Genomic DNA, 11,039 nt, shown 5'->3' with positions numbered 1-11,039 from the left:
TGGGCCAGTGGCGCCAATAGTTTCCATGTGATTATTATATTTGTGGCGTGGAAGGCGGAATGGAACAGTGGAAGTCGTTGCTCGCTAGTACACAACTGCCAAGCTACAGAGCTACGAAACCATCACACGAAGTGCTAGCTGCTACGACTACTACGGACAGAGCCGCCGGATACGTGCCGTGGCCGAGTCGTCGCAGGGCCCGGCTCTGGATGCATGGGGCCGGCATAAAGACTGGTGTGGTCAAGCTCGGTCGGTGCATGGTCAGCTTGGTCACGTTTTACCACTGCGTCCGAACTCAGGTTTTCAAAGGTGACAACTGTTCGTTCATCTAGGCGGATACGTTGGACTAGCGTGACTGCGTAATATTCCAACTTCCAGGCCATTCTGTCCTCTGTGGCTTAGAATTTTTCAAGGCACGTCTACAAGCTCATTAAACAAAGAGTAAAGTTAATATCTGGTCCTTAAACTTGCGGCGGTGTGTTATTCTGGTCCTTAAATTTAAAAAAATATATCATTTCGATTCTTAAACTTTTTTATCCCATATTCATCCAAACAGGTATGGATTTGTACACGTGTGTAAAGACCAGACTTGATTGCTTAAAATAAAAGATTAGTAGGGCTATAAATAAAATTCCCCAGACACATAAATTAGACAAATATTTACGAACTTCTAGGGGTTATTTTGAAAAAAATTGTCTTCTTCCTCATTAGCCATTCCACGCGAGCTCATCCCGTCGCGGCTGCCAGGCAGGCGCAGGCGAGAGCCACCGCGGCCGCGGCAGCCTAGGCACGCGGGCGAGCCGCCTCCGCCGCGACGCCCTGCTGACCAAGTTCGCCGACGACGTGATGCTCCCGGCGGGCCTGCTCCACCTCCACTTCCACACGACTTCTTGGGCGCCGGGTGAGACGCCACCATCAAGCTCAAATCCCACAATGGCACTGCGCACGCGACGCCGACCCAAACTCCACGGTGCGCAGGTACGAGGCCACCAGGACGAACTGCCACCGCCGCATAGGCGCGCGAGCGTACAGCCGCTTCGGTCGCATAGGTGCGCCGTGCGCGAGCAAGCCCCTGCTGCCGCCGCACAAGCACGTGGGCGCGCCGCCACCGCCACCGCACAGGCGTGCGGGCCAGCCGCGGTCGTCGCCGCACATCCCCGCCGCGGATGCACAAGCGCGTGGGCGAGGCGCCACCACCGCCACCGCCACCGCGTACACGCGCAGGTTAGCCGCCATCGCCGCTGCACAGGCGTGAGCCGCCACCGCCGCCACACAAACGAACAACAGTCGTCGCGTGTGGAGGAAACAGCACGCCGACGAGCTAACCATGGCCATGAGAGAGAGCTGAGAGCTGAGACATAGAGCTGACATATGGACCCAGACTCGTTTGGATCAATATGAGAACCAAACAAAGTTTAAGGAGTGAAATCATAATTTTTTTGAGTTGAAGGACGGAGATGAAACACGTCTAATATAAGTTTAAGGACCGGTCATCGACTTAACTCTTAAACAAATGTGTTAGAGACCAGATACTGCCATTCAGCGAGGCGGATTCTGGCAATTTTCTAGACGATGTCGGGAAGTCGCAATAAAAAAATGTTTTGCAGAAAAATATAGCAGTACAGTACTTGACAGTTCAGGAGCAAATTTATTAGGTGCTGATCTAACTACACTCTTTTTCAAATTCATGGCCAAAGTTTAATATGACGTATGGTCGTAAGTTATGTTGACGGTTCAAGTGCATTTTCTTTCTTTTCCTACTCTCATAAGCAGAGTTGTTAGGAACTTAGGATGTGACGTGGAACTAAATAAAATATTCGGTGCAAATTACTCATTCGACACATCGTGAAATGTCCTTTTTGAAATAATAATTTTTTAAAATTTTGAAAGGAAGCACATAAATATTATATCAATAGATGTATACATTCTTGCAAAAGTTGGAATAAAATTGTTTTATAAACATTCATATGAAAATGATAAATTTCATGAGCATATGTAGGGTCTATTTAGCACGGGTTCAATTTCGAGATTGGCAGTAGCTTTAGGCTTTAGCGACGAGGTGGAAGAGCCAGAGGAGGAGCTACTTTTTCTTATAGAAGAAGAGAAGAAGAGCATGCACAGAGCCAAAACTACACGCTCTGTTCGTTTGGGCTTGTTTGACTGATAAGTCGTGGCTGAAAGTACTGTTGGCTAATTTGTTGTGAGAGAAAAATACTGTTCGTTGACTAAAAAAGTACGGCTTATAAGCCAAACAAGCCCAAACAAACAGGGCAACAATTTGTGGCTAATTCCTCCGACTCTAGCTCCTCCAAAAGAAGCACGTGAAGGGGAAGTCATGTCAAACATACACATAATAGAAGACAAAATCAAATGGATTTTTGTCTTATTACACATGCACATGAATTTTATAATTTTCATACATATTTTTAAAAATTTCTAAGTATATGTTTCAAAGAAGTTTTCACGATTACACCGAGCATGTTCCTGACTGAATCGTTTGCTTGGTAGCGATGAGTGGATTCGACATGAGATAGGGCTTGTCTATGCATCTATTGAATGATTTACCAATCCCAGCTCTATCATATTTCCAGCCCTTCAATTTGTATCTCGATCAGATGTCCAAAATCTCATTATACTCTCTTAACCTCACCTATTTTACCCCGCCTGACCTAACTGACATCATGTCACCCCATGCGCTACCTTGATCTTAACTGACGTGTGCCATGCTCCACTCCACCTTTTCAACATCGTAGCGTCATCGATCTCTAGCTCCAATGAGACTTGATAGCTACTACCCCTCCACACTCATCATTAAGTAATTGCAAGACGTCTGCTCTGCCCTTTGCTTCTTTTCGCTAAATCTACAGGCACCACTCGCCTCTGCAACTCTTACGGCCGTTGGCTTTGCCAAGACCAGAAACACCTACCAAATTCGTATGATAGAATCCACCTCTAGCCCTAGGAACTCCGTTCCACCCTAGATCACGATGTCTCACCTCTTGTTGGGCTATTGTGTTGTACTGTACTGTACACAACTATGTAAAGGACTCCGAGACCTTACACTTCAAGTGATGTTTCATTGAGCTTCAGAAAGATATTGTCATTCAGTGTTTCCAATACAGGTGGGACAGGCTACAGTTAGGTAGACTAGCCATATTTTCGTGACAATTAGTATGTTCCAATGCTTAAATACTGGATGTTAGCACTAGTTTCCATCTGGTGTATTAGCATATACTAGGAGTACTAGTATAAAAGGGAAATCTATCTTCACGTTACGATGTTCTTTACTAAAAAAAACTGCAGACTATCCCATACTTACAAGCTCAAGCATACTAAAAAGTTACGGTAGATCCGTAGATGCAAATATATCCGTTACAATCTTCTAAACAAGAAATCTACACACAAGTTCTTCACAAAACGGAAATCGGATCTAAGTTGTCATTTGAACTAAGCTAGCTTGCTGAAATAGCGTGGAAGCATGCCCAGCAAAATTTACACACAAGTTCGTCACAAAACGAAAATCAGATCTATGTTTTTGTTTTCATTTGAACCTAAGCTGCTGAAATAGCATGGAAGCACACGCCTAGCAAAATTGCAACTATCCTATCAACTTACAAGTTAAATCGTCTCTCTATTTATACAAAATCCACCTTTTTACATCACAGTTGCCTTTGATTTAAGATGACAACTTGTTCAGGCCTCTGAAATCCACAGCGTCGACGCATTCGCCTACGCTCTTGTACTTGTTGAGCATCTTGAGCAGCTCGGTGGCCTTCTCCTTGGTTGCGTCCCTGCAGCCGACCTGCAAGAGCAGGAGCAGCTTCTGGAACGCCCCAACCCGCAGCGCCTCGACAAGGCACCGCGTCACCGCATCATCCTCCTCCTCGCCGGCGCTGTGCGCCTTTCCAAGCCGCCACATCGCCGACACGGCGAGTTGGGTGGCCAGGTCGGACACGCGGAACATCTTCTTGACGAGCATGGGCACGGCGAGAGCGTGCGCCCGCGCGCTTGCGCGGCCTTCCTCCGAGGCAAGCACCGCGTCGAGCACAGCCAGTGCCTTCTCGGACATGCTCTTGTCGGCGTCTACAAGGGCCTCGATGAGCACGGGGACGAGCCCGGCGGCAGCAAGGCGCGCCGCGACACGCTCGTCGTATAGCGCCAGGCGATAGGTGGCGACCATGCCGGCCTTGGTTGCCTGTGGGCAGATCGGAGACTTGATGATCTTTGACAGCGCGTCTACGATCTCGTCGATCTTTCCGCTCAGATCAGTGAACACTCCGTCGCACGAGACGACCTCCTTGATTGCCAGCACGGCGTTCAGCCTTCCCGCCAAGCTCCCGTTCTCAGCAATGGCGACCAGAGACCCCAGCGAGGTCGGCAAGCCCAACGTCCTGGCGGCCTCCTCGTCCAACGGCATCATGCAGACCAATGCCGCCAGGATGTCCTCAAGGACGCGCCCCGCCGGTGCGGCGTCAGCAGCAGCAGCGAGCGACTCGAACGCAGCGGCGAGCACGCGGCCCGTGCCGATGGACGCGAAGCAGCGCCTGTTCCGCTCGCTGTCCCCGGCGAGGGCCTTTATCTTGGCGACCACCTCGGCGCACCGCGCGGCGGCGTCGCGGCGGCGCGCGGATCCGGCGAGGTTGAAGAGGAGCTCAGAGGCCTGGACGGGCGTGACGGGGATCTTGGGCGTGGGGATGCGCTCGACGCCGCGGGACCGGTTGGCGACGCACCAGTCCTGGATGACGCGGCGGATGGCGTGGTTGGGGACGAGGTCCTCGTGGCGGAGCGGCGCGTGGGTGACAGGGCAGGTGGCGCGGCCCGTGTCCAGCCACGCCTCGATGCTCTCACGGTCGTACGTGATCCCCATTGGCGCCGTGACGGGGTCCCGCATGAGGTCCAGCGAGATCGGGCACCGGAAGTGCGCCGGGATCGCAAGCTCCACGCTGCTGCTGCTGCCGCCGCCGCCGAGCGACACCGCGGCCTTGGTCGCCGCCCTCCGTGCCCTCCGCACCAGCAGAGCCATCGGAACCAGCGGAAGGAAGCTAGAAGAGCTGGATTTCGACGATGAGTTATCGGAGATGACGACGGAGAGGCGTGCTGGATTGGTTTCTTGGTGGGTGAGGTGTGAAGAGTTCAATGCGAAGACTGGGTTGGGAGGCAGGAGGAGGAGGGCGGGTTCAAATAGGGAGGGAAGGCAACGGACGGGTAAAGGGTTTGAATTGGAACGTTGACGTTGAACGCGAGTTTGAATGCGTATAAACCGCGGGGGTGTGAAGAAACGGTCGGTAATGCCAGCGCCCAGCGCGCTGGCTTTAGTTAGGTGCCAGCAGTCACGCTCCCTCTTTTTCCTTTTGGGATTGGGAAGGTCCGGCACCGGCAGGTCTAGCATTTCAGGCCCTATATTTGGGATAAGCGGGATCCTTTTACCTGAAACCTGTAGAATTTATACAAGACCTTTTACTTTTAACTGATATATACACGTGTGTTGCATCGAGATCATCATTTTTCGGACTAAACTTGGACGCGGACGCGTGAGCTCAGAGGAGTTCATATCAGACGCGGACACATAGATCTAGTCTTCGTATCGGAACTATGTAGAACGTAGACGCGTAAGCTTCGAGTGGAGGATGATCGGTACCGGACATAGAAGTGTGAGTAGGGAACGAGAGGTAGATGATAACGTTACGGTCTTTTTAAGTATAGAGATAGAGAAATTTACTAACAAATGTACTTGTGTGTTAATGCACACCTTGACGCGTGGTAGTCCGAACAATTTGTGGCTTAAAGATTTATGTAACAGACGCATCGTTTATTTCATTATGTATCGGTTTCATTATGTATCGGAGTTGGACTACGTACTGTCGCAAGACGCACAAACACACACAGTTCTAACTTGTATTCATGAGTTCGTGTCAAATACGGATAACAAAAGACATGAGAGCACTTTGCCGGGAAATAAAAAAAACACAAACCAAAGAATCACTTTCCTCTCTAATATTAGCTATCAGTCTGTTCGCTTATTGGTTTCAGCCAGGGCTTATCAGCCATGATACAGTGTTTTCCTCTCACAACAAATCAGCACCAGCCCGACTTATCAGCCCAGAAACCAACCAGCGAACAGACTGTATATAGATTGGGAGCGGATCCAACATGGGGGTTTACGGGGCTCCGAGTCCCCTGCCTCTAAATTTTTTAGTCATGGATGAAGAGGAGGAAGAAGAAATAAGAAGAGAAAAAGAAGAGGGAGGAAGAAGGGGGAAGATCACCCATCCTCCCACAAGTCCCTAGCTCCGCTCTTGGTATGGATATAGATCAATAACACTAAAATGGAAAAGTCAAGAGAAAAAAAAGATAAATGAATGAACAGTATAAAGCAAGAAGTTACCCCATGCCGTCTAAAAAAAAAGTTACTCCATGCAAGTTCAATAGCCACAGGTGAAACCTAGGTTTAAGGACATAAAAAAGATAGTATGAAGCTTGATGTTTATATCAGATTCTTACAATAAATTTTTTGAAATTGTGTGAAAATTATGGTGCACAGTTTAAGAACTATAAGATATGATCGAGCTTAGACTGTCTCCAACGATAAAACGCAAACACGAGATCTATTCCAAGCATTTGAGTCACGTACAGGTAAAGGGTCACGAACCGAAAACCCGCCTTCTCCAACAGCGACCCCAAAACAAGACTCCAGTTTCCTCCATCTTCGTCTTCCCCGCGGCCGGCCACCGAGCTACGAGCTCCGGCGCGAGATCCGGCGAGAAAATCAAATAAAAGATTTGAGCAAGCAGTGAGCAACGAGCAAGGGCAGATCCGCGAGTCGTGGTACCTTTGGATGCCGAGATCAACGAGCTCCTAGATGGTGGCGCGTAGAGGTGCCTCACGGCGGCGTCGATGGCGGCCTTGTCGTCCTCCCCCGCGGCGGTGTAGACCTCGGCGAACCGGCGCACGGCGCGGTGCCTGAGCTCGCGCGCGTCGGCCGTCCACGCGGCGGTGAAGAGGCAGTTGCCATCGGCGTCGACCTCCCCGCCGTGGTCGAGGCGGAAGACCACGGGCGCCGGTGTCGACGCCGGCGCAGCACCTTCGGCGCCCGGCGAGGAGGGCTTCCACGCGACGCCGCGCTCCCAGATCCAGTGGAGGCGGCGGCGCTGTTGGTCCTCGAGCGCCCAGACCGCGTCCCAGCCCGTGGGCGAGGTGGAGGGCTCGAGGGAGGGGGCCGGGGAGGACCAGGTGGGGAGCGGAAGCGGCGGAGCCGGGGCTGTGGACGGCGTCGCCGCTTCGGGAGGGAAGGGAGAGGGGAAGGGAGAGAAATGGAGGGGGCCGTTGGCGAGCGGTGCCGACGCGAGCGAGCGAGGACGAATGGGGCCGGCGTCACGACCGGTGCGGGAGTGGACCACCTCGGCGTTGCGGAGGCGTGCGCGGGCGGGCCACCATCGGAGATTTGCGTACCGAGGAGAGAGGGGATGCTTTTTTGCGTATCGTTTCGGTCGGTAGGCAAAATGGGTCGTGTGTCTGAGTCACCTGTTGGAGAGTGTTTTTTGGTAGGAAAACCACTGTGGATGACGTATTTTGGGTTTGCATATCCTCGTTGGAGATAGTCTTGCTACGTGCAAATTGGCAGGGCTAGCCATATAGGTAGGCCCACAGTAAAAGTTCAGTATTTAAATATTTAAGCTTGTGTTCATGCTATACATTTTTTTACCTATAGATAAAGTTTAATATTTGAATCTTAATTCTCACATTCATATTATAAAAGTTAAAAGAATTTGTCTGAAAAGTTCTACATGATTTAATTAGGGTAGAAACTACTTTGTGCAAGTAGGTAGGACTAGGGCATTGATGGGCTCACGATGAAAAGCTCGGTATTTAAATCTTTAACCTTGCGTTTAGGAGCTACAGCTATAAACTATAATGTACAAGTTGGCAACGCTATAGGCACAGAGGTGTGCCCACGGTAAACTTTTAACTTCATGCTCACACTATAGTACTTTCACGAAATTGAATGAAAATTCTTGTGATGATTTAATTAGGTACAAGTGGGAGTTGCTCTGTGCAAGTTGCCAAGTCGGTAAGGAAAGAGCATAGGTGGGCCGACGGTGAGAGTTTTGTATATCAATCTTTAACCTTGTATTCATTGCTACAAAATTTTCATAAAAATATATGGAATTGTTGCAGATGATTTCATTAGGGTAGGAACTATCCTGCGCAAGTAGACACAGCTAGGTGCCTATGTGTGTTCATGGTAAAACTTTAATATTTACATCTTTAAAGTTACTTTGTTCAAAAAATAAATCTTTAAAATTACATTCATACTACAAAGTTAGAATAGGACTATCCTGCGCAAATAGGCACGGCTAGGTGTATATGTGAGTCCCATGGCAAAAGTTACCTTCTGTCAACGTTATAACATCTACACGAAATGCATATATTATACATGATCTAATCATGATATAGGAGCCATTTTATAAAAGTTGGTAGGGTCTATGAGCTCGATCATATGGATTTGGTTTGAGTTTTTTTTAACCCATTAACTCTTTGCTTTTTCATATGTCAAACACGGTTTTATGGAGCACTTTAGTGATCAATTGGGTTGATCCGGTTCACGTTGTCTGTTTATTGTTTTGGTTTTCTTTTTTATTTTCTGTGGTAGCCTCCCAGAATTATTATTTGCTTGTATTTTTTTCTGTATCATACATTTCAAATTCATAACAATGACTCGTTGATCGCAGCAGTCTGTTTATTTTACCAAATAGAACGACCATTCCCTGGTGAAAAGTGGAGCTTGAATAAGTCTTTCAGCATTATTGTGCACGTTACGGCTATATTCGTTGCAAATTATCAAACAAGTCTGCAGAGCCGGAACCGGTACTAGCTACATTTCAAACGTAAGTACTTTCGGTCTGAAAAACTTGGCTCTCGTGCATCATGACGTTTGAAATGCAAGACATGGCGCTGTCTTCTTAGTTCTCCCTGAAGAATTTGTATTTTTTTTTAAAAGTATTTTTTTTCGTGGAGAGCGTTCTCCCTGAAGAATTGTGACCAGAGATTATTATGTGCACCTATAAGTTACGTGTGGCCATCAATAATTGTAGGTAGTAACTTGTAGTGAACTCTCTGGAAAAGCGGTTCAAAGAATGCAGCATGCAGTTCATCACATCACTAACCAAGAACAGCTCAAACCAATTAAGTGAGCTGGTCTAGAAACTCATACTAGTAACAGGTCAAATCACAGGTTGTCCTAAAACTGGCAGAAAGATGGCTAGTTCCAATGCAAACTAGAGTACTCTTTTGTTCTTTTCCGGCCCATGTGGAGTGCCTGAAAGCAACTCGGGTAAAGCCACCACTAAAATTCTTCCAGCATTGCTTCGTTTGTTTCAATATGTTTGGGAATTGGACTGTACTATTGCAAGACGCACAAACACACACAGTTCTAACTTGTATTCATGAGTTCGTGTCAAATACGGATAACAAAAGATATGAGAGCACTTTGCCGGGAAATAAAAAACACAAACGAAAGAATCACTTTCCTCTCTAATATTAGCTATATAGATTGGGAGCGGATCCATCATTGGGGCTTGCGGGGCTCCGAGCCCCCTGCCTCTAAATTTTTTAGTCATGGATGAAGAGGAGGAAGGAGAAATAAAAAGAGAAAAAGAAGAGGGAGGAAGAAGGGGGAAGATCACCCATCCTCCCACAAGTCCCTAGCTTCGCTCTTGGTATGGATATAGATCAATAACACTAAAATGGAAAAGTCAAGAGAAAAAAGAGAGAAATGAATGAACAATATAAAGCAAGAAGTTACCCCATGCCGTCTAAAAAAAGAAGTTACTCCATGCAAGTTCAATAACCACAGGTGAAACCTAGGTTTAAGGACATAAAAAAGATAGTATGAAGCTTGATGTTTATATCAGATTCTTACAATAAATTTTTTGAAATTGTGTGAAAATTATGGTGCACAGTTTAAGAACTATAAGATATGATCGAGATTACTACGTGCAAATTGGCAGGGCTAGCCGCATAGGTAGGCCCACAGTAAAAGTTCAGTATTTAAATATTTAAGCTTGTGTTCATGCTATACATTTTTTTTTACCTATAGATAAAGTTTAATATTTGAATCTTAATTCTCACATTCATATTATAAAAGTTAAAAGAATTTGTCTAAAAAGTTCTACATGATTTAATTAGGGTAGAAACTACTTTGTGCAAGTTGATAGGGCTAGGGCATTGGTGGTCTCACGATGAAAAGTTCGGTATATAAATCTTTAACCTTGCGTTTAGGAGCTACAGCTATAACCTATAATGTACAAGTTGGCAACGCTAGTGTCGGAGACCAATACTAGGGTACCCGAAGAGGAGGAGCTAATGAACATCAACATTGATACGTCCGAGCAGTCAAGAGCGCGACTACAGCTCTAACAGACCCCCAGGTGCGCAAGCTCTGCCTCGCCCGACCTCTGAGGGCTGGTTCCGCCTCGCCTGGCCTCTGGGGGAGGACTCCGCCTCGCCCGACCCCGAGACCGCGGGCTTTGCCTCGCCCGACCCCTGAGGGTTAGCTCCGCCTAGCCCGACGTCGAGGCCGCGAGCTCCGCCTCGCCTGACCCCCGAGGGTGGCTCCGCTTCGCTCGACACCGACGCTGTGGGCTCTACCTCGCCCGACCCCTGAGGGTTAGCTCCGCCTCGCCCGACCCCAGCCTCGCCCGACCCCCGAGAGTTGGCTCTGCCTCGCCCGACCCCTGAGGGTTGGTTCCGCCTCGCCCGACATCGAGGCCGCGGGCTCTGCCTCGCTCGACCCTGAGGTCGGAGACTCCATTTCGCCCGACGGAGACCCATACCGCCCCAACCACTCCAGGTCCAAGCGTATGGGCCTGGGTCAAAGCTCTAACGCTAGGGAAGAGACTGGCACGACTCGATATAGCCCGCGACCCACGACGGGCCAAACCTGGGGGTTCACGTCAGGAACAGCATCGGGCGTACCGGTGCTGTTCTGCCTAACCCCCGTACGAACACTGATGGGCGCGTCAGTTCACCACGACGTCCAC

The 11,039-nt window shown here is 48.7% G+C and overlaps 1 protein-coding gene across 1 annotated transcript; it reads right to left on the bottom strand.

Annotated features, from left to right (window-relative positions):
• Positions 1-3,284: 3,284 nt before the first annotated feature.
• Positions 3,285-5,133, bottom strand: LOC136534875 (U-box domain-containing protein 21-like). Its single transcript, XM_066527238.1, has one exon. It carries the CDS (start codon positions 5,021-5,023, stop codon positions 3,677-3,679), a length of 1,347 nt encoding a protein of 448 aa, XP_066383335.1. The 5' UTR covers positions 5,024-5,133; the 3' UTR covers positions 3,285-3,676.
• Between the last annotated feature and the right edge of the window lie 5,906 nt (positions 5,134-11,039).

The sequence above is a fragment of the Miscanthus floridulus genome, chromosome 2 (assembly GCF_019320115.1).
Source record: "Miscanthus floridulus cultivar M001 chromosome 2, ASM1932011v1, whole genome shotgun sequence".
Classification (NCBI taxonomy): domain Eukaryota; kingdom Viridiplantae; phylum Streptophyta; class Magnoliopsida; order Poales; family Poaceae; genus Miscanthus; species Miscanthus floridulus.
This window is presented reverse-complemented; position numbering and strand designations above follow the sequence as displayed.

What these genes read in the sequence shown, in the direction of transcription:
- LOC136534875 (XM_066527238.1), bottom strand. Translation starts at nt 5,023, where the DNA reads ATGGCTCTGCTGGTGCGGAGGGCACGGAGGGCGGCGACCAAGGCCGCG.